The 24,098-nt window shown below is 44.9% G+C and overlaps 1 protein-coding gene across 5 annotated transcripts in view; it reads left to right on the top strand.

Moving 5' to 3' along the window:
* Positions 1 to 24,098, top strand: part of wdr33 (WD repeat domain 33) — a 41,930-nt gene that overhangs the window by 14,666 nt on the left and 3,166 nt on the right. The window contains exons 7-22 of one of the 5 annotated variants that reach the window (XM_071362636.1): positions 906 to 1,003; positions 7,504 to 7,630; positions 7,946 to 8,100; positions 8,420 to 8,498; positions 8,817 to 8,927; positions 12,356 to 12,450; positions 14,325 to 14,411; positions 14,633 to 14,772; positions 14,920 to 15,030; positions 15,912 to 16,679; positions 16,992 to 17,052; positions 21,180 to 21,507; positions 21,833 to 21,925; positions 22,617 to 22,777; positions 22,929 to 23,036; positions 23,493 to 23,693. In XM_071362636.1, coding sequence (XP_071218737.1) covers positions 906 to 1,003; positions 7,504 to 7,630; positions 7,946 to 8,100; positions 8,420 to 8,498; positions 8,817 to 8,927; positions 12,356 to 12,450; positions 14,325 to 14,411; positions 14,633 to 14,772; positions 14,920 to 15,030; positions 15,912 to 16,679; positions 16,992 to 17,052; positions 21,180 to 21,507; positions 21,833 to 21,925; positions 22,617 to 22,777; positions 22,929 to 23,036; positions 23,493 to 23,693 — 2,723 coding nt within the window. The remainder of the gene's footprint in view (positions 1 to 905; positions 1,004 to 7,503; positions 7,631 to 7,945; positions 8,101 to 8,419; positions 8,499 to 8,816; positions 8,928 to 12,355; positions 12,451 to 14,324; positions 14,412 to 14,632; positions 14,773 to 14,919; positions 15,031 to 15,911; positions 16,680 to 16,991; positions 17,053 to 21,179; positions 21,508 to 21,832; positions 21,926 to 22,616; positions 22,778 to 22,928; positions 23,037 to 23,492; positions 23,694 to 24,098) is intronic. The other 4 variants (XM_071362637.1, XM_071362639.1, XM_071362640.1 and 1 more) reach the window with 4 other exon arrangements.

Consider the following 24,098-nt stretch of genomic DNA (forward strand, 5'->3'; position numbering starts at 1 on the left):
ATGGTGAAGCGTGATTCATCACTCCAGAGAAGGCGTTTCCACTGCTCCAGAGTCCATTGGCGGCAAACTTTACACCTCTCCAGCCGACGCTTGGCTCTGCACATGGTGTTCTTAGGCTTGTGTGCGGCTGCTCTGCCATGGAAACAAATTTCATGATGTTCCCGTCGAGCAGTTCTTGTGCAGACGTTGGTTCCAGAGGCAGTTTGGAAGTCGGTAGTGAGTGTTGCAACCGAGAACAGACGATTTTTACGCGCTTCAGCACTTGGCTTTCCTGTTCTGTGAGCTTGTGTGGTCTACCACTTCGTGGCTGATCCGTTGTTGCTCCAAGACGTTTCCACTTCACAATAACAGCACTTACAGTTGACCGGGACAGCTCTAGCAGGGCAGAAATATGATCAGCTGACTTGTTGGAAAGGTGGCATCTTATGACGGTGCCACGTTAAGTCACTGAGCTCTTAAGGCCATTCTACTGCCAATGTTTGTCTATAGAAATTGCATGGCTGTGTGCTCGATTTTATACACCGGTCAGCCACGGGCGTGGCTGAAATAGCCGAATCCACTCATTTGAAGGGGTGTCCACATACTTTTGTATATATAGTGTAGGTGTTTCATTTTGGGTAGATAGGTGCTAGTGTATTGACTCAACATGTTAGTTGTGGGGAAAGACTGTTGAATGAAATAGTATTTGTATTGAGTTTCCATTACTGGTCCGGTCAAGTTTTGTGAATTTTGTTAAATTGCCACTACACAGCTTGATGGGAGAGGTTGCTGTTGTGCCCGGGAGATGCCCCCCTAAGTGGTTGTACTGTACTAAGTTGTACTAGGATTTGACCCTGTTGTAAACCCTGGGAGCCCAACTGTCTTCCTGCATTGTTGATTCTCTTCCTGCCTCACTCTGTCTTCAGTTTCTCACCTACGGATAATAAATTTGCCACTTGCTCTGATGACGGAACCGTACGCATCTGGGACTTTCTACGCTGTCACGAGGAGAGAATTCTCAGAGGTATGTTTTCTGTTGAATACACATACAGCTGTACCTCATTGATACACGCCACTGAACACTGACTCATCCCCCCCCCCCCCCGAAAAAGACACTCCTGCAGACACTTTTAGGTGACTGCACCGCAACATGTACCTTTACTGTAACCATAAGTCTGAACCATCCATGAACACAAACCTTGGTGATTGTACAGGTAGGCCTAGCCTAACACCAACTAGGCACGTTGCATGAGCATTGACTTAATTGTATTTTATATAATGTAGCTATAAAGGCTAAAGCTAGTTCAGTTTCCAAACATATATGTCGTACACAATGTATTTTACGTGGTGACGTTGGTTAGTAACAGGTTATTATTCCAATCGTTTTTGAATTAGTGAAATACTTTGGGCTCTGCAGTACGGAAGCATTGACGTTTAGCATGCTATCATTAGCATATTTATTTCATGTTTATTATTTTTGATACACCATACTTATGGCGTTAGATAAACCATAGCTAGGTTTTTGAAGCTGCAGTTACAGTTCACACCACTATCTGCAGTAATGAACAGCTGCTTCTTTTCATCTAGCTAGCTAGAAGTTTAAAATGGAAGTTCATATTTTGCACCTTAATGTTAGATGGTTTCTTAATGTTTTCCTTAATATTGCTTTTTGTTTCATGGTTCTTCCCCTGAAGTAGTCTATGGGCCAGGAGAAACTAATCCATGGTTCATTTATTTATTTATATATATATATTTCTTTTAACAGCTACCACAAACTTGAGGTAACTTTTGCCACAGCCAGCTAAAAATCAATGGGAGTAATGGGGCCCCCGTTAAAAATGGAATGGCCAGATAGCTTAATAATTTGGTTTCATGTTACTTAAAGGTGATTTGAGAGAGAAAAAAAATATTTCCAGGAACCGCATGTAACCACTCCCATTTAGATTTTTAGATAACGATGGCTAAAGTTAGCTGAAGTTACTGTATAAAGAAACCGTGGATTACATTTTGTACTGGCCTATCGACTACTTTCATGAGCAACTATCTTACATTAAGGTGTACAATACTGAACTTCCCCTTTATTGTTCATCTTTCAACACCATTACATGCACTACTACAGTGCATACGGAAAGTATTCAGACCCCTTGACTTTTTCCACATTTTGTTACGCTGCAGCCTTATTCTAAAATGGATTAAATACTTTTTTCCATCAATCTCCACATAACACCCCATAATAACAAAGCGAAAATAGGTTTTTAGAAATGTTTGCAAATGTATAAAAATAAAAACTGACCTTATTTACGTAAGTATTCAGACCCTTTGCTATAAGACTTGAAATTGAGCTCACGTGCATTTTGTTTCCATTGATCATCCTTGGGATGTTTCTACAACTTGATTGGAGTCCACCTGTGGTAAATTAAATTGAATGGACATAATTTGGAAAGGCACACACCTGTCTATATAAAGTCCCACAGTTGACAGTGCATGTCAGATCAAAAACCAAGCCGTGAGGTCGAAGGAATTGTCCGTAGAGTTCGAGACTGGATTATGTCGAGGCACAGGTCTGGGGAAGGATACCAAAAAATTTCTGCAGCATTGAAGGTCCCCAAGAACACAGTGGCCTTCATCATTCTTAAATGGAAGAAGTTTGGAACCACCAAGACTCTTCCAAGAGCTGGCTGCCCGGCCGAACTGAGCAATCGGGGGAGAATCCCCTTGGTCAGGGAGGTGACCGAGAACCCGATGGTCACTCTGACGGAGCTCTAGAGTTCCTCTGCGGAGATTGGGAGAACCTTCTAGAAGGACAACCATCTCTGCAGCACTCCACCAATCAGGCCTTTATGGTAGAGTGGCCAGACAGAAGCCACTCCTCAGTAAAAGGCACATGACAGCCCGCTTGGCGTTTGCCAAACAAGATTCTCTGGTTTGATGAAACCAAGATTGAACTCTTTGGCCTCAATGCCAATCGTCACTTCTGGAGGAAACCTGGCACCATCCCTACGGTGAAGCATGGTGGTGGCAGTATCATGTTGTGGGGATGTTTTTCAGCAGCAGGGACTGGGAGACTAGTCAGGATCGAGGGAAAGAGGAACGGAGCAAAGTACAGAGAGATCCTTGATAAAAACCTGTTCCAGAGCACTCAGGACCTCAGACTGGGGCAAAGGTTCACCTTCCAACTATACAATGACCGTAAGCACACAGCCAAGACAACGCAGGAGTGGCTTCCGGGACAAGTCTTAATGTCCTTGAGTGGCCCGGACTTGAACCCAATCGAACATCCCTGGAGAGATCTAAATATAGCTGTGCAGCGTCGCTCCCCATCCAACCTGATCTGCAGAGAAGAATGGGAAAAGCTTGTAGCGTCATACCCCAGAAGATTCAAGGCTGTAATCGCTGCCAAAGGTGCTTCAACAAAGTACTGAGTAAAAGGTCTGAATACTTATGTAAATGTGATATTTCCGTTTTTTTATTTTGTATAAATTTGCAAACATTTCTCAAGACCTGTGTTTGCATTGTCATTATTGTGTGTAGGTTGATGAGCGGGAACCCCATTTAATGCATTTTAGAATAAGGCTGTATCGTAACAAAATGTGGAAAATCCTTTCCTAATGCACTGTAGGCTGAGCAGGATTTATTAGTGATGGTATACTATATCCACAGGAACTGGTTTTCAGCGTCCCACCTCCTTGTATATTAGTACATCATAAGAGTACACGGTTTGGTGTGTTTTCTGTAGTGTTTCCTATGTTAGGATCAGGATGGTTCAGCATGATTCACAGTCACATCAAGACATCAAGTCTTTGTTGCATAAACACCCTAGTCAGGAAAAAACAGTCCTCCTTGATAACATGCTTTGCTTTCTTTTAATAATTGCTGGGAAGGGATAGCCTTGTTGCCGGTCTGTGTTCAGCTATTACGTTCCACTCCTTGTACTCTGTGTAGTTTGTCTTTGTCACATGACACGGAGTACAAGGAGTGAGTGGAAGTTAGACAGGTACTCAGACTATCGAAGGGACTGGGGGTAATTCATTGTAGTGCATGTTTGCATCCTTGTGCGAATTGAATAAAATGCTTTCAGCCAAGTATGAATAAAGCAAACATCTTGTTTTAGTATTATGCTAATATGTTCACAGTTGCAGTCTGACAATTTGTGTACTTTAACTATTCACAGGCCATGCAGAATGTTTAGGCCTAATCTGCAATTGGCTTATTCACAGATTCTGTACCGTGTGTGCAAGTTTACTTGTCGTCCGACTTCGGTTAAGGCCCTTTTGCTTGCTTTATTTATTTTGAAACAAAATAATTTTTACTGTGCTCATTGAAGAATAATGCATAAATGATCACTTAGCCTACTTGAAACCAGTTTGTCTTGCTTTTGTTTTTTTTAGCCTTTCAATAAACTAAACTTTTCTGTGCTCATTGAAGAATAAATGCAGAGTTTTACTTTTACTTAACAAGTTTGCCGTTTCTTTTTCCTCTAGTAGACACCCTGATATTTTGAATATAACCTAATGCATTACCGTTGGTTGACAACGGTTGTGTTGATTTGTGGGTATTGAGAAGCCTTGTGTACCAAAACTAGAGAGACACTCAGATTTGTGCAAATCTTGAGTGAATTGACTTTTAATTTATATACACTCAGCAAAAAAAGAAACGTCCTCTCACTGTCAACTGCGTTTATTTTCAGCAAACTTAACATGTGTAAATATTTGTATGAACATAAGATTCAACAACTGAGACAAACTGAAATAGTTCCACAGACATGTGACTAACAGAAATGGAGTAATGTGTCCCTGAACAAAGGGGTGGTCAAAATCAAAAGTAACAGTCAGTATCTGGTGTGGCCACCAGCTGCAATAAGTACTGCGGTGCATCTCCTCCTCATGGATTGCACCAGATTTGGCAGTTCTTGCTGTGAGATGTTACCCCACTCTTCCACCAAGGCACCTGCAAGTTCCCGGACATTTCTGGGGGGAATGGCCCTCGCCGTCAGCCTCCGATCCAACAGGTCCCAGACGTGCTCAATGGGATTGAGATCCGGGCTCTTCGCTGACACTGACATTCCTGTCTTGGCGGAAATCGCGCACGGAACGAGCAGTATGGCTGGTGGCATTGTCATGCTGGAGGGTCATGTCAGGATGAGCCTGCAGGAAGGGTGCCACATGAGGGAGGAGGATGTCTTCCCTGTAATGCACAGCGTTGCGATTGCCTGCAATGACGACAAGCTCAGTCCGATGATGCTGTGACACACCGCCCCAGACCATGACGGACCCGCCACCTCCAAATCAATCCCGCTCCAAAGTACAGGCCTCGGTGTAACGCTCATTCCTTCGACGATAAACGTGAATCCGACCATCACCCCTAGTAAGACAAAACCACAACTCGTCAGTGAAGAGCACTTTTTACCAGTCCTGTCTGGTCCACCCCTGGTGGGTTTGTGCCCATAGGCAACGTTGTTGCCGGTGATGTCTGGTGAGGACCTGCCTTACAACAGGCCTACAAGCCCTCAGTCCAGCCTCTCTCAGCCTATTGCGGACAGTCTGAGCACTGATGGAGAGATTGTGCGTTCCTGGTGTAACTTGGGCAGTTGTTGTTGCCATCCCGTACCTGTCCCGCAGGTGTGATGTTCGGATGTACCGATCCTGTGCAGGTGTTGTTACACGTGGTCTGCCATAGCGAGGACGATCAGCTGTCCGTCCTGTCTCCCTGTAGCGCTGTCTTAGGCGTCTCACAGTACTGACATTGCAATTTATTGCCCTGGCCACATCTGCAGTCCTCATGCCTCCTTGCAGCATGCCTAAGGCACGTTCACACAGATGAGCAGGGACCCTGGGCAACTTTCTTTTGGTGTTTTTCAGAGTCAGTAGAAAGGCCTCTTTAGTGTCCTAAGTTTTTATAACTGTGACCTTAATTGCCTACCGTGTGTAAGCTGTTAGTGTCTTAACGGTCGTTCCACAGGTGCATGTTCATTAATTGTTTACGGTTCATTGAACAAGCATGGGAAACAGTGTTTAAAACCCTTTACAATGAAGATCTGTGAAGTTATTTGGATTTTTACGAATTATCTTCGAAAGACAGGGTCCTGAAAAAGGGACGTTTCTTTTTTTGCTGAGTTTATTTCACTACTCCCTTAGTTTTGTTTCCACTTTAATCAATTGATTGGTGATGTTGCTATCAATTTACCCATTTGTCTTATGTTCTTATTAAAATAATGTGCTTTTACAGCAGAAATGCCTTGCTGCACTTCTAGGTAAAAATGGATTTAGTACTATTTTACTATATAGTCAAAAGGCAAAATTAGCAGCTTTTAACTAAATTTAATCTAGCAAGTACCCCCCCCCCTCCCCTCCCCCTGATCTTATTCTGGTTTAGTAAGGGAACCACAAAGCATTTGTGTTATGTGAGATGGAGTTGATTCAAACATGAACACCGGTACGAAGGACCCAGCAGACTGAGGACATTATTTTCAATGTAACTTGTATTTGTATAATTTAGAGTTAAGTTGGAACATGTTTTTAAATGCTGTCAATCTAAGCTAGTTGGAATGTGGAATGTGTCAAGCCATGATTATCTAAGATGTGTCTTAGACTGTGAGGATGCTGAATCGCAGGGTATCCAATCTCTAGTGTGCAGATGATTTACACACACACACACACACACACAGTCAATCTGCACCCATTTTAAAGCCAGACAAAGTGAATTGTCTTCTCACTCCTTCACCATGTTTTGTTTTTACATGGTACATTATCACAAGCATATATCTACCTGTGCACATATTCTTGAAATGGAACCCCTGTGTGTGCTTTCACGTAAATATTTAGGCTGAAGGGGTTACACGCAAGAATGCACTGCTCAAAATCACTTGATGTAAACTGTCATAAATCCCAACATATTTGTTTGTAGAATGTTAAACTGCACATAGCAATATCAGGTAAAACAAAGGCAACGTTTATTTGGTGTCATGTAGTGCTTATGTAGACCTGAAGAAGGACTTACTTACTTACTACTTGTAGAATCAAAAGGTAAAATTGTTGAGTGCCTAACACCCAGAGGAATTGGCTTAGTTAATTTGTTCCAAATTTTTACAAGGTCAACCAGTCATGTTATCACCAATGGTTTGTACACTCATGTATCTCTTCACACACAAATGTACACATTGTTAAACCTTGTTGGTGTCTCAATTACGTTTGTTCACTTCTTTTGCTCTCTCTTGGCATACACACACACACTTTGCAATCTTCCGGTATGTGTAATTACTTTGGATTTGGTCTGCTACCACATCTACTATTTTAATAATAATGTATGTGCATTGGTACAAGTATATTGCCCAAGTTTTATGTTTACTCACCCCACAGTGAGCGAGGGTGGAATTGAGTGACTCCCCTAAGCACACAGTCTTTGTCACACACACCCGTAGACCGCACCATCTCTTACATTCACATACAAGTGAACGATTGTATATTTGTTCTGTCCTTTTGCCTCTGACACACACCTACAGATACTAAAGGTGTTCTTCCTCCACAGGTCACGGAGCTGACGTGAAGTGCGTGGACTGGCATCCCACTAAAGGCCTGGTGGTTTCTGGGAGCAAAGATAGCCAGCAGCCAATAAAATTCTGGGATCCCAAGACCGGACAGAGTTTGGCCACACTGTGAGTTTTACTCAAAGGCAGCGGAAAGTGGCATAAAGCACCTCATCCCCAAAACCCAGAGCCGCCTGAGAAATTATCTAACAAAATGTGGTACTTCTCCATAACAATTTGTGCTTTCTTGTTAAAATTGTTGTTACTGTGTAGTTTCTCAGTAGATGACTGATGGTAAAAAAGGGAGCTGTAAAATAGTTCAATCCGTTTTAAAATGCTTGAGGCAACTTGGAGGATAGAAAGACACGTATACCCTTTTTACACTACTGTGCCAAGCTGATCTGTACTGTGACGGCTCTGATATACACCCTACCTCTCCGTCAGTCACGCCCATAAGAACACGGTGATGGAGGTGAAGTGGAACCTGAACGGTAACTGGCTGCTGACAGCGTCCCGCGACCACCTGTGTAAACTCTTTGACATCCGCAACCTCAAGGAGGAGCTGCAGGTGTTCCGGGGCCACAAGAAAGAGGCCACAGGTATGCTTTGTCTTGACTGACTTGACTTGGCCTATTCCATTTAGCACCTAGTTCAGCAAATGGCCTCTGCTGTAGTTAGAGGAATGTTATGATGCCAAATGTTGCTTAGTTTATTTACCCTGTGTATGCATGTGTGTGTCCATGGATTGTTTCTGCTGTGCTCTGTCAAGGGTGTGAATACGTCCTCTATCGTTTTTACTGGTGCAGGAGAAACGCCTTGAGTTGACAGACCACTTTATTTTTGTGGTGATCCTGAGTTTGAGACACTAAACTTATGTTAGTGAAATATGTGTGTTAACCCTTTGTCTCCTGTCTCCAGCTGTAGCGTGGCACCCTGTCCACGAGGGCCTGTTCGCCAGCGGAGGCTCAGACGGATCCCTCCTCTTCTGGAACGTAGGGTAAGAGTGACAGCTCAACCCTCAAATCGACACACAGGATCTCGTTTCCTCTACCAATCACTTGCCAGAGTCTTGATTCCTTTGTCGGACTGTCATTTCAATGAACAAAGTAAAAAATGTATGATTGCAAGCATTAATCGTGTGTAAGAGGCAATGCTCATAAATGTAGTCAGGATACCTCTGAAAGTGAATAATTCCTACACAAAACCTGTATTCATGACATTAGACTTGTTACAAAGGACTGGGTTCATTACCAATTATGACCGTTTCATGTCACATCCCGCTCTTATGATTTATTCCTACTGTGCTTTCTGTCAGTGTGGAGAAGGAGGTGGGCGGAATGGAGATGGCCCATGAGGGCATGATATGGAGCCTGGCGTGGCACCCGCTCGGGCACATCCTCTGCTCGGGATCCAACGACCACACCAGGTAAGCCTACAAGTTGCATACAGTGCATTCGGAAAGTATTCAGTCCCCTTGACGTTTTCCACGTTTTGTTACATTAGAGCCTTATTATAAAATTGAATTAAATACAACATTTTTCCTCAATCTATACACAAAACCCCATAATGACAAAGCGAAAACAGGTTTTTATACATTTCTGTAAATGTATTAAAAATAGTAAATAGATACCTTATTTACATTAGTATTCAGACCCTTTGCTATGAGACTTGAAATTTGAGCTCAGGTGCATCCTGTTTCAATTGATCATCCTTGAGATGTTTGATAAGACATGATTTGCAAAGGCACACACCTGTCTATATAAGGTTCCACAGTTGACAGTGCATGTCAGGGCAAAAACCAAGCCATGTGGACGAAGGAATTGTCCGTAGAGCTCCGAGACAGGATTTTGTCGAGGCACAGACCTGGGGAAGGGTACCAAAACATGTCTGCAGCATTGAAGGTCCCCAAGAACACAATGGCCTCCATCATTCTTCAATGGAAGAAGTTTGGAGCCACCAGACCCTACCTAGAGCAGGCCGCCCAGGCCAAACTGAGCAGTTGGGGGAGAAGGGCCTTGGACAGGGAGGTGACCAAGAACCCAGTGGTTAATGGCTCCAGAGTGGAGATGGGAGAACCTTCCAGAAAGACAACCATCTCTGCAGCACTCCAACAATCATGTCTTTATGGTAGAGTGGCCAGACAGAAGCCACTCCTCAGTAAACATTTGCCAAAAGGCACCTAAAGGACTCTCAGACAATGAGAGACAAGATTCTCTGTTCAGATGAAACCAAGATTGAACTCTTTCGAGGGAATGAGGAACCGAGCAAAGTACAGAGATCCTTGATGGAAACCTGCTCCAGAGCACTCAGGATTTCAGACTGTGGCGAAGGTTCACCTTCCAACAGGACAACGACCCTCAGCACACAGCCAAGACAACGCAGGAGTGGCTTAGGGACAAGTCTCTGAATGTCCATGAGAAGCCCAGTTAGACCCCGGACTTGAACCCAATCGAACATCTCTGGAGAGACCAAAAATATCTGTGCAGCGACGCTCCCCATCAAACTTGACACAGTTTGAGAGGATCTGCAGAGAAGAATGGGAGAAACTCCCCAAATACAGGTGTGCCAAGCTTGTAGCGTCATACCCAAGAAGATTCAAGCATGTAATCGTTGCCAAAGGTGCTAAAACAAATTACTGAGTAAAGGGTCTGAATACTTACGTTAAAGTGATATTTCAGCTTTTTATTTTAAATACATTTGATAAAATTTCTAAACCTCCCAAACTTTTTGCTTTGTCATTTTGTAGTATCATTTTTGAGTAAGGCTGTAACATAATAAAGTATAGAAAACTCAAGGGGTCTGAATACTTTCCGAATGCACTGTATACACAAGACATAGAGAATCACAACAATGGGCGTACACTAACTCTCCACCCATACCAGAGTGTATACTGAACAAAAATATCAACGCAACAAATGGTATGACCACCATTTGCCTCATGAGGCGCGACACATCGCCTTGGCATACAGTTGATCAGGCTGTTGATTTTGGAATGTTGTCCAACTCCACTTCAATGGCTGTGCGAAGTTGCTGGATATTGGCGAGAACTGGAACACACTGTCGTACATGTCGATCCAGAGCATCCAAAACATTCTCAATGGGTGACATGTCTGTCTGGAAGTCTGGAAGCCATGGAATAACTAGGAAATGTTCAGCTTCCAGGAATTGTGCACAGATCTTTGCATCATGGGGCCGTACATTATCATGCTGAAAAATTAGGTGATGCCGGCAAATGAATGGCATTACAATGGGCCTCAGGATCTCATCACGTTATTTTTGTGCATTCAAATTGCCGTTGATAAAATGCAATTGTGTTTGTTGTCTGTAGCTTATGTCTGCCCATACCATAACCCCACCGCCACCACAACGTTGACATCAGAAAACCGCTCGCTCACATGACGCCATACACTTGGTCTGCGGTTATGAGGCTGGTTGGACATTTTCAAAATGACGTTGGAGGAGGCTTATAGTCGAGAAATGAACATTCAATTATCTGGCAACAGCTCCAATGGACATTCCTACAGTCAGGAGGCCAATTGCACGCTCCCTCAACTTGTTGTTTGACAAAACTGCACATTTTAGAGTGGCCTTTTATTGTCCCCAGCACAAGGTGCACCTGTCTAATGATCATGCTGTTTAATCAGCTTCTTTATATGCCACACCTGTCAGGTGGATGGATTACCCTTGTTGAAGAGAAATGCTCACTAACAGGGATGTAAACATTTGTGTACAACATTTTAGAGAAACAAGCTTTTTGTGAATATGGAACATTTCCCTGGATTTTCTATTTCAGCTCATGAAACATGGGACCAACACTTGTTGCGTTTTATATTTTTGTTCAGTGTAGACGGGGAACCAAGACTAAATGGAATTGTTCATAAGGTTGAAAGGTTGATGAGGGTTGATGAGGGTGTAACAATTCACTGATATAGATCGGAATCCGGTTCAAATGTTTAAGATACGAGCACGTTGGTCCGTGGGACTCTTAACTGATCCAAATGTGGCATGTATCGGTCAGAAAAACTATTAACTTTACAAACCACCGGTTCACTAATGTTTTTTACTCGCATTACTTTCTTTTCCCCTTCCAAAAATTATTTGAGTCTTTTCTGACTGAACTGGGGCGCCCTTTCCTATGTGTAACTGTGTATGACAGTAATGGATCTACAAGTCATCTTGCATGCCGAGCCACCCCCAATAGCTGTCATTATCCTTTGTAACATTTCTACGCGCGGTGCACAGCTTCCCGCGCTGTCCAGCGAGGGGTAGGCCTTCATTTAGAATGGAAAACTCATGTCTTAATGCAACAAATGTTAGTGCATCGAATCTCAACTAATCATTTTGAACTTAAACGTATCGTTCCTGTATCATATCGGAGCCGACATGATTCTTGAATTGTCTTGTCTTGCACACCCCTATTGATAGACCTTTCTCCCATATTTCTATTGTCCCATGGTTTGCTAAAGGCTCTGTTGGTAGGTTTTGGGTTTGATTTCCACATTGGCCGCATACTGAATGTGTTGCGAGAGTGGCAGATAGCCTAGGCTTAGAGCGTGGGGCCATTAACCTAAAGGTCTCTAGTTCAAAATCATGAGCCGACCAGGTGAAAAATTGTCTGTGCCCTTGTGCAAGGCACTTAATCCTAATTGCTCCAGGGTCGCCGTTGATAATAAACCATGCCCGGAACCCACTCTCCAAGGGTGTCTCACGGTAGTTGGGATATGCAAAAAAACACATTTCCAATTCACACATGAGTATAATACACACGTGTGAAATAGGACAAATTATTGTTATTTTGGATGTCTGTTCTGGTGTGCTTTGAAGTGTTTCCTGCGTGATTTATATCCCTTTCAGTAAATTCTGGACGAGGAATCGGCCAGGGGACAAGATGAGGGACAGATACAATCTGAATTTGTTACCTGGGATGTCAGAGGATGGAGTGGAATACGGTATGATGTGTAGGAATATTTTGTGTGAGGTGTAAGTATGTATGCTGTGTGTGTGTGTGTTTTGAATTTGTCTGTGTATAGAGCCCCACAGTGGATGTGTCATAACAGGGAAATTGTTCCAATCTTTTTTCCACAATTCATTTTTCCCGTAGGGAATTTTAGAATCACTTAAAATAAGGAATGTGTTTAGTGTAGGCTTACCATGGCATAATGTTTTGATAACCATGTAAATCTCTATAGGACAAGGTGACTTTTATCAATATGTTCGGCTCTATTTACAAAATGCTAATTAGCATCAAAGTAGACAACATGCAAGACTACAAATCCCTGCAAGCTCCTGCACGTCGTCTTTAGCAGACACCTTTGCTAACAGTTATTGTGTCAATTTAAAACTTGCACAAGACAGTTCACAGAATTGTCAATTGAATTAAATTTCACCAGTTTATTTATTACAATTTCGCTAACATTAGATAGTTAATCCAGACATTCTTACCTTTGCCTCGATTCGGCAGTCAAATGCCAGATCAACATGGCATTTGTAGTTCTTTGATGGCCACATTAGCAGCTAATTAGCGTTTGATTTTTGGGGGGTAAATACAGGCGAATATATTGATAACTCATCTTGTCCTAGAGAGATTTACACGGTTATCAAAACGTCACGCCAGGGTAAGCCTACACGTAACACAGCCCTTATTTTTAAGTGTTTCTAAAATCCCCTATGGGAAAAATGTATGGTGGGAAAATTATTGGAACAATTTCCTTGTTTGACCGCTAGGTTTTATGGATATTATGACTCATACTGTGGTACTCGATTACTGGGCTGCACAACTGTGTTCACTAAGCAATAGACAGCAGATTATCCTTGTGCATGGATGATTATCTAAGCCATAAATGTTACACCTTATGATCTAAAATAGATTCAATACTTCAGGTCCAAGGCGTGGAAGACAGAAACGGACAATCCAATGATTCTCAATTCCATTTGTGTTTGGGAGAATTCATATAAATTCATGAGGTGAAAATAACCAATATTGCCAGGCACCCCTATTTGGAATAACCCCACCTTACCTCTAGTGTTTTGTGACAAAACCTTTCAGTCCTGGCACCAAAGTGGCATCATGACTTTTGAACATGTACTATGATGGATCTCTACTGTCATTCAATCAATTACAAGAAAGAGTTGGCTTATCCAAGGCTGATTTCTTTAAGTACAATCGCTTCAACAGAATCTGGATGAACTGAAGGCATCTAGCATAGAAACAATCCTGAGAGAAGCTGCTACGCCAAAGAAGTTGATTGCCAAGTTATATCACGGGTTGATTGAAACTCTAGCTGATGGTTCAGAACCTAGAAGGAAACAATGGAAAACTGAGGAGAACCATTGGTCACAGATATGTGAAAATGCTCATACCTGCTCATAAGACATAAACTACTGCAATTTAAGATGATTCACAGGACATTTCATGCACTCCTGCCAGAATGCATGTAATGCACCCAGAAATGTCACATCTCTGTTGGAGATGCAAAAAGGAACTCTTATTGCATGGTCATTTTGGGATAATGTACAGTATTGTGCTATCATTTCATTTTTGTCTAGAAAGTTTTGTAATCTAGGTCTTATTGCTGCAAAGAAATGTATAGCTATCAATTGGAAAGCCTTGTATTCACCCTCAATAACAAACTGAAGGACTGAACTATCTAGTTAAAAACAGAAATATTTGGCAGAATTTGGAGGACACATGTTGATCACCTTAAAGAATGTTTTCTATAGTGGGTGTTTGAAGTCATGTAGAAAAAAAGTTTTTTAACGTGTCCGGTCAAGGTTACATGGTGTCACCATTTGACTTGTAGTTCTGGGTCTGTTTGTTTTCCAGATGACATGGAGCCAAACAGCTTAGCTGCCATTCCTGGCATGGGGATCCCCGATCAGCTCAAAGCTGCCATGGAACAAGAGGCAAGCGGTGAGGACACACACGTACACACATTCACACTTCTCAAACAATTCCTTGTCTCGTCTAAGTCAAAGAGATGGTTTGGGGGGGGGTTAAGGTTTAGTTTTGTAGTTGAATTAGCTCTAATAAAGTTGCAGCAATGGGCTGTGACTTCCACGGTCTATACAGTTCCAGCAAGGTTGGAGTGGTAGATTGGTGGACTATGGGTAACGTTGTCTGATTTTCTCAAGATAAAGAGACTGCAGCCGAGGAGGAGATGAGCATCCCAGGTCTGGATTGGGGGATTGAGGAGATTTTACAGAAAGACCAGAAGAAAGTGCCACAGAAGAAGGTCCCCTACGCCAAACCCATCCCTGCCCAATTCCAACAGGTAACTTAGTCTTGAGTCAGTTTTGTATACAAGAAGCAAGAAAAACGAAGCAAGACGGGTCTGTTGTGAGTAAATTAGAGTATTTGCTCCGTGACATTTCTCACTCTTTCTCCCTTCCTTTGTCTCCTCCCCCTTTCCTTCCTTCAGGCCTGGGCGGATAATAAGGTGCCTCTCGTGCCACCGGGAGGAGAGAAGAAAGAAAGGATGGATGAGAAGAAAATGGATGGGAAGACCAACACCAACCCGATGATGCTAGAGGTGAGAGGTCCTCTTTGAAACAACAAAAATGTGACAAAAGTGTCAGTGACAAAAATGTGTAACATGAATGAGCGATTGCAAGAGAAATGCATTTTAGGTCAATGGTCAACAAACCTAGCCCTGCAGTGCAGCTACAGGCATTTGTTTCAGATTAAAAGGATAGTTCATGCAAAATCTATATTTGGGCCTTGAGTTGTGTCTGAAGGCCCATGGTGACAAAATCCACAATAATCCATTATTTACTTCTGGCTAGCGTTGTCAGATTTCATGAACGGAACCGGCCGGACCGATGTTAGCAAAGCTGCACTACAAGCCGAAACTCCCTAAAAAACACTACAAACTAAGTTTGGCAGTTGGAGGTAGCAGGGATTTTTTTTATGTGCATACTGCTGAAATAATTGCTGGAATTTGGTTACTCAGAACTGGAACTATGTCCTCACGTAGCCACAGCACAGAGCATCTGTATGCATCTTCCAGTGAAGACGTCATCCCCTGGGTCAGGCTCTTAGACCTGTATTGCTTTCCAGATGTGAACAAAACTGACCCGTGAACATAAGAAGTATCAGAGCATTAAAAAATGTGAATTTTATTGCAAAAATAACATTCTCGTGGGAAAGAAAACATGGACAGGTTCTTGCGAGTATCGACGCTAGTGTTTTTGAGGACGTTCCAGCTCGGCTGTTTCCATTCATGAAATCTGACGAAAATAATAGATTATTAGAAATAAATAATAGAGTAGATTATTATGGATTATTTCAACATGGGCCTTCAGACACACAACTGAAGGGAAGTGTAATTTTACTCAGATATAGATTTAACGTGAACTATCCCTTTAAACGATACGCTGAATCAGGTATGATAGGCTGAATCATTTTCCCCAGCAAATGAAGATGGACCGTATGAATCAGATGGATGGGAACATGCCTCCCCCGGGAGGTCCACAAGGACCCATGCCACCTTTCCCTGGTCAGGGAGGAACCATGCCCCCACCTCCTCAGGGCTTCCCCCAGTCCATGCCCCCTCAGCAGATGCCCCACAACATGGGGCCCCCCATGGGCCCTGGCGTCATGCAGGCTCCGTTCATGCGTCCGGGCCAGATGGGCCCCCCTCCAGGGTCCCAGCACCACCAGGGGCCTCCTCAGGGCATGATGGGTCCCCCTGACCATGGGCCCCAAGGCATGCAGAGGCACCCCGGCCCCCACAGAAACATGGGCCCCCAGGGGCCTCACGGCATGCCTCCCGGACCCAGAGGGATGCAGGGCCCCCCCGGAAACATGCAGGGCCCCCCACCAGGAGGAATGATGGGGCCCCCTCCTCGAGGCCAGGGGCCTCCACCACAGGGGGGCATGATGCCCCCTCAGGGGAATATGATGGGCCCACAGGGGCCCATGCAGGGCGGGGTGGGGATGGGGCCTCCCATGCAGAACCCTCCCAGGACACACGGCAACATGCCAAGCATGGGGGGCATGCATGGGATGGGCAACATGCAGGGGCCACCCCCAGGTGGGATGCACGGGCCCCCACCGGGTAACATGCAAGGACCTCCCGGGAACATGCAGGGCCCCTCTGGAAACATGCAAGGACCCCCAGGCAATATGCAGGGCCCACCAGGCAACATGCAGGGGCCTCCATCCTACATGCAGCACCAGGTGAGATTGTCAAACTAGCTGTAAAACAAAATAAATGTCAGAAATATGAAGGTATGCTAATTTCATAAGAATGTGGCAAGAGCTTTTGTTGAATCTAAAGAGGTAAATGTTAATCTGGGGAAATTGTAGCAACATTGTCTTTTTGGTTAGCCAACTTGCTAGCTACATTGAGTTCAAATTCAATATTTAAGCAGTAGGGCTGTTTGTGTGCAATATGAAATGATCCAAGATGGTTCAATTCAATGCTTATTGAAACGCCCCTTTGTGTTGTTTACAAAAAGTCTCAAATCCTAAAAACAACACTTCACACAGGTGGGACAAAACACTGGCCCCATGATGCATGGGATGGGACAGCAAGGACCCAATGGCAAAGGTAGGTGAACACAAATTCTCATGAGTCTAAGATAAAATCAACGATTTTTGGTCGCTTACACAGATTTGCAGATGTTATAGGAGTTGCAGCGAAATGCTTGTGTTTCTATCTCCAACAGTGCAGTAATACCTAGCAGTAAAAAATAAACTATATACACATAATCCAGAAAAAAAATCTGAAATGAAGAAATATCAGAATGAGCAATGTCAGAAACCGGAATATAAATACACTACATGGCCAAAAGTATTTGAACAACCCTTGAAATTAATGGAATTTATTATTGAAATTATTTCAGCCACACCCGTTGCTGACAGGTTTATAAAATCGAGTGCACAGCCATGCAATCTCCATAGATAAACATTGGCAGTAGGATGGCCCGTACTGAAGAGCTCAGTGACATTCAACGTGGCAGCGTCATAGGATGCCACCAGTCAGTTTGTCAAATTTCTGCCCTGCTAGAGCTGCCCGGGTCAACTGTATGTGCTGTTATTGTGAAGTGGAAACGTTTAGGAGCAACAACGGCTCAGCCGTGAAGTGGCCTAGTCACACAAGCTCACAGAACGGGAACACCGTGTGCTGTAGCGCGTAAAAATTGTCTCTCCTCAGTTGCAACACTCACTACCAATTTCCAAACTGCCTCTGGAAGCAACATCGGCACAAGAACTGTTCTTTGTGAGCTTCATGAAATGGAGCCATGGCCGAGCAGCTGCACACAAGCCTAGCTCAGCCGTGAAGTGGCCTAGTCACACAAGCTCACAGAACGGGAACACCGTGTGCTGTAGCGCGTAAAAATTGTCTCTCCTCAGTTGCAACACTCACTACCAATTTCCAAACTGCCTCTGGAAGCAACATCGGCACAAGAACTGTTCTTTGTGAGCTTCATGAAATGGAGCCATGGCCGAGCAGCTGCACACAAGCCTAGCTCAGCCGTGAAGTGGCCTAGTCACACAAGCTCACAGAACGGGAACACCGTGTGCTGTAGCGCGTAAAAATTGTCTCTCCTCAGTTGCAACACTCACTACCAATTTCCAAACTGCCTCTGGAAGCAACATCGGCACAAGAACTGTTCTTTGTGAGCTTCATGAAATGGAGCCATGGCCGAGCAGCTGCACACAAGCCTAGCTCAGCCGTGAAGTGGCCTAGTCACACAAGCTCACAGAACGGGAACACCGTGTGCTGTAGCGCGTAAAAATTGTCTCTCCTCAGTTGCAACACTCACTACCAATTTCCAAACTGCCTCTGGAAGCAACATCGGCACAAGAACTGTTCTTTGTGAGCTTCATGAAATGGAGCCATGGCCGAGCAGCTGCACACAAGCCTAAGATCACGATGCACAATGCCAAGCGTTGGCTCTGGAGCAGTGGAAATGCGTTTTCTGGAGTGATGAATCACGCTTCACCATCTGGCAGTCCCACGGACAAATCTGGGTTTGGCAGATATCAGGAGAACGCTACCTGCCCCAATGCATAGTGCCAACTGTAAAGTTTGTTGGTGGAGGAATAATGGTCTGCGGGTGTTTTTTCATGGTTCGAGCTAGGCCCCTTAGTTCCAGTGAAGGGAAATTAGCATGCAATGACAGTTTGGGGAAGGCCCTTTTCTTTTTCAGCATGACAATGCCTCCTTGAAAAAAGTGAGGTCCATACAGAAATGGTTTGTTGAGATCTGTGTGGAAGAACTTGAATGGCCTGCACAGAGCCCTGACCTCAACTCCATCAAACACCTTTGGGGATGAATTGGAATGCTGACTGCGAGCCAGGCCTAATTGCCCAACATCAGTGCCCAACCTCTCTAATGGTCTTGTGGCTGAATGGAAGCACGTCCCCGCAGCAATGTTCCAACAACTAGTGGAAAGCTTTCCCAGAAGAGTGGAGGCAGAAGTATGTGGCGTTTGTATTTTATGTGTGTGTGTGTGTGTGTATGTATATATACACTACCGTTTAAAAGTTTGGGGTCACTTAGAAATGTAATTCTTTTTTTTGTCCATTAAAATAACATCAAATTGATCAGAAACACAGTGTAGACATTGTTAATGTTGTAAATGACTATTGTAGATGGAAACAACGCTGTGTACTACTCCCTTCACAGAACAGCGCAAACTGGCTCTAACCAGAATAGAAAGAGTGGGAGGCCCCGGTGCACAACAGAGCAAGAGGACAAGTACATTGGAGTGTCTAGTTTGAGAAACAGACGCCTCACAAGTCCTCAACTGGCAGCTTCATTAAATAGTAGCCGCAAAACACCAGTCTCAACGTCAACAGTGAAGAGGCGACTCCAGGATGCTGGACTTCTAGGCAGGTTTCCCATGCTTGTTCAATGAACCATAAACAATTAATGAACATGCACCTGTGGAACGGTCGTTAAGACACTAACAGCTTACAGACGGTAGGCAATTAAGGTCACAGTTATGAAAACTTAGGACACTAAAAGAGGCATTTCTACTGACTGAAAAACACCAAAAGAAAGACGCCCAGAGTCCCTGCTCATCTGCGTGAATGTGCCTTAGGCATGCTGCAAGGAGGCATGAGGACCGCAGATGTGGCCAGGGCAATAAATTGCAATAAATTGCAATAGACGCCTAAGACAGCGCTACAGGACGGACAGCTGATCGTCCTCGCAGTGGCAGACCACGTGTAACAACACTTGCACAGGATCGGTACATCCGAACATCACACCTGCGGGACAGGTACAGGATGGCAACAACAACTGCCCAAGTTACACCAGGAACGCACAATCCCTCCATCAGTGCTCAGACTGTCCGCAATAGGCTGAGAGAGGCTGGACTGAGGGCTTGTAGGCCTGTTGTAAAGGCAGGTCCTCACCAGACATCACCGGCAAAAACTTCGCCTATGGGCACAAACTCACCGTCGCCTATGGGCACAAACTCACAGTCGCCTATGGGCACAAACTCACCGTCGCCTATGGGCACAAACCCACCGTCGCCTATGGGCACAAACCCACCGTCGCTGGACCAGACAGGACTGGCAAAGTGCTCTTCACTGACGAGTCGCGGTTTTGTCTAGCCAGGGGTGATGGTCGGATTCGCGTTTATCGTCAAAGGAATGAGCGTTACACCGAGGCCTGTACTCTGAAGCAGGATTGATTTGGAAGTGGAGGGTCCGTCATGGTCTGGGGCAGTGTGTCACATCATCGGACTGAGCTTGTTGTCATTGCAGGCAATCTCAACGCTGTGCGTTACAGGGAAGACATCCTCCTCCCTCATGTGGTACCCTTCCTGCAGGCTCATCCTGACATGACCCTCCAGCATGACAATGCCACCAGCCATACTGCTCGTTCTGTGCGCGATTTCCTGCAAGACAGGAATGTCAGTGTTCTGCCATGGCCAGCGAAGACCCCGGATCTCAATCCCATTGTGCACGTCTGGTGCCTTTTGGATCGGAGGGTGAGGGCTAGGGCCATTCCCCCCAGAAATGTCCGGGAACTTGCAGGTGCCTTGGTGGAAGAGTGGGGTAACATCTCACAGCAAGAACTGGCAAATCTGGTGCAGTCCATGAGGAGGAGATGCATTGCAGTACTTAATGTAGCTGGTGGCCACACCAGATACTGACTGTCACTTTTGATTTTGACCCCCCCCCCCCCCCCCCCTTTGTTCAGGGACACATTATTCAATTTCTGTTAGTCACATGTCTGTGGAACTATTTCAGTTTGTCTCAGTTGTTGATTCTTATGTTAATAGAAATATTTACACATGTTAAGTTTGCTGAAAATAACAGGGAGAGGACAGTGAGAGGACGTTTCTATTTTTTTGCAAAGTTTACATATAATGGTGCGTAAAGACAGCATATGAATAGTAAAGGTGTGTACAGCAGTAGTTATAGAGGATGAGGCATGACTAAAATACAGTATATACATGTAAAGTGGATAAAACGGTATGTAAACATTACTGAAGTAACCAAGGATGATGACTTTTCAAACACATACTGTAGAAAAAAATACAGTTGATACTTACTGGCATAAACACTTGGGGCTGGTTTCCCAGACACAGATTAAGCCTAGTCCTGGACTAAAAAGCATTCTCAATGGCGTTTCCCCATTGAAAGAGCTTTATGTTTTGTCTGACTTACATTTCAGTATGTGCCCTCTGTTTTGATGTCTCCGATTCTCCCAAGGAGATACCCGAGGGCCTCCTAACCACCACATGGGTCCTCCACCTGGGGGCCAGGGGCAGGGTGGCCCTGGGGGCCCTGACCAGGGCTCTGGTTCTTACTGGGGAGACTCTCAGCAGGGGCGCCGATCCAACGACTTCAATGAAGGTGGCCAGGACTTCCACGGACGGGGGGAGGAGAGCTGGAGGAGAGGGTCCAGCCAGGAATACCAGGGAGGCCACAGAGGAGGAGGAGGGCAAGGGGGAGGAGGGGGGAATGGGGGAAACTGGGGCTCTTCTGAGGAAAGATTCCCCCGTGATGGGGGAGAGTTCCGAGGCCGCAGGGACGACAGGTGAGCTTACCTTGCTTTTCGGTTGTGACCTTTAACCTCGCGTCTGTCTTTACTTAACGTCTGTGCCGCCACCTCTACCGGCTCTCTAACCTACATCTTTATACTTACTTAAAATCTCACCTTAGCTCTCATAGTGTTTACCTGTACCTCTACACCTTAAATCTCACCTCTCACCTACTTTTTCATCATTCTCATCTTAACCCCAACTTTCGTCTTTCAAACCTACCTTTGCTCTGACCCTTAACTTACTATATTAGTGGATCTATAGGTTGCTTCTGCCTCGGGTTGCTCAAACTATCGGCTTATGTGCGTGTGTGCATGTCAGGTTTGGTGGTTATGTGAGTCCAGGAGAGGAGTTTGACCAGAGGCAGAGAGACAGACTGCCTCCACCAAGGCATGGCCAGGATTCAGACGACACGTGGGTCTAACTTTCCTACTAACTCACTGACTAACTTGCCTACCAGCTCGCCACCTAGCTTTCCTACTAACTCGCCAACCAGCTTTTCTACTAACTCACAAACTGTCCTAACTGGCAACCTAGCCTTCCTACAAACTCGTCTACAAACCCGCAGACCAACTTTCCTACTAACTACGTTACTGTCAAAATACACTGTGAAAGCTAGAACACAGACATTATGCATACCAAGGCCAGGATTCTATCCAAGTCACATTATAGAGCAGCGCATTATAACAGACTTTTTAAAGGTAATTTACGCTTGAGCCGACATGTGCATAGCTCACCCTGAATGCAATCTCTGCAAACGTCTGGGGAAAATGAATTTAAAAGGCGCATTGTCGGCTGTCTAGTGCACTGCTTTTTAACGCACGTTGGATTGCCCAAGTTATCTTCTTAGTGGATGTTTCCTCTAAAAACAGCAGCTGAGATTCTGTTTTGAATCATGTATTTGGACTGGCAGTTGCAGTATCACATATCACACTGCTGAGAGTAAGCACAATCGTATGTGATTTGTTTTATAGCCTTTACTTAGTGTCCTGAAGTGTGAACCTCTCCTTTTTTCGAAAGAAAGGGTAAAGCATGGACAGTGGAGCGTGGATGTTTCAACGGGCGTTCTGTATCGCCACTCAAACGGCGTCTCTTTTCTGTGCAGGTACAGAGGGGTTGGACAGGGTCGCCCTGGGGGGAGGGGGTTCCCTGATGAGTTTGGTGGGCCGGAAGAGAACTTTGACACCTCAAATGAGATGGCCGGAGGTTGGGACAGCGGTGGGAGGGGGAGACCCCCCCGAGGAGGGGGCCCACCCAGAGGAGGAGGTGAGACCAGCTGAGTTTGTGTTGTCTGTCCCTCTTTTATGATCTGTCTCTGTCCTCATCTAGTTCTCTCTTTACCTCTTTCTCGTCTGTCTGTATCTGTCCATCAATCTATGGGTCCTATCTTTCATTCATCCCTCGGTTGTTACCTCAGGAGGTGGTGGAGGTGGACGCCAGGGCTTGCTCCCCACCCCTGATGAGTTCCCCCCACACTATGAGGGAGGCAGAAGTCAGGAGGCCTGGGAGGGCGGGCAAGATCAAGGTAAAGGGGCTGTCTTATCGAACCAGGGTTGCGTGGCAGGCCAACAGCTCCCAACGCTAGCCATAAGGAAATAATAGCATAGTAGGCTAACCCTTACAGAAATCATGGCTAGCAGCCAGTCTCACTCCACGTAATGTACACGTTCAAGGTAGTGAAAGGACTAGTCAATGTATATGGCAGCCCCAGAGGATTTTTAGTGCGACACTACTAAGGAATTCATTTTTTAGGGGTTCATTTTGACAGCTCAGCGCCAGGTTATGAAATAAATAGTGCCACAAGTAGTGTGAGTAATAGTGTCCGTTTTATCCACATCTCCCCCATGTTGACCCTGTTGGGAAATTACTGTGTTCATGTAATTGCGTGTGTGTGCTTCTGTGTGTGTGTGTGTGTGTGTGTGTGTGTGTGTGTGTGCTCCTGTGTGTGTGTGTGCTCCTGTGTGTGCCTGTGTGCTCCCAGGTCACGAGGCTTACAGAGAAGGCCAGCGCTCCGAGCACGGCCCGCCGCACGACAGCCCGTCCCCTGCCAGCCGTGAGCGCTCCTCCTCCCTGCAGGGCATGGACATGGCCTCGCTGCCCCCACGCAAACGCCCGTGGCACGACGGCCCGGGCACCGGAGACCAAGACTCCCCGGGAGCAGGGGTAGAGGACAGGACAACAGGTATACAGGGGAGAGGGGTTGGGGGGTATTTGTGTTTGTGTGACAATGACTGATGCTAAGGCTGTGAGTCATATATCCATTACTTGTCATGTCATGGAGACTTTGAACTACTAGCCTAGCCCACCATGTCTCTTTATTTCTCTTACATTATACAGTGCATTCGGAAAGTATCCAGACCCCTTGAAATTTTCCACATTTATGTTATGCACATTCATCTTCTGTACATCTATCACTTCAGGGTTTAATTGCTAAATTGTAATTATTTCGCCACTATTGCTTACTCCCTAATCTTACCTCATTTGCACATACTGTATATAGACTTTTTCTATTGTGTTATTTTTTCTATGTTTGTTTATTCCATGTGTAACTCTGTGTTGTTTGTGTCGCACTGCTTTGCTTTATCTT

The sequence above is a fragment of the Salvelinus alpinus genome, chromosome 23 (genome assembly GCF_045679555.1).
Source record: "Salvelinus alpinus chromosome 23, SLU_Salpinus.1, whole genome shotgun sequence".
Classification (NCBI taxonomy): domain Eukaryota; kingdom Metazoa; phylum Chordata; class Actinopteri; order Salmoniformes; family Salmonidae; genus Salvelinus; species Salvelinus alpinus.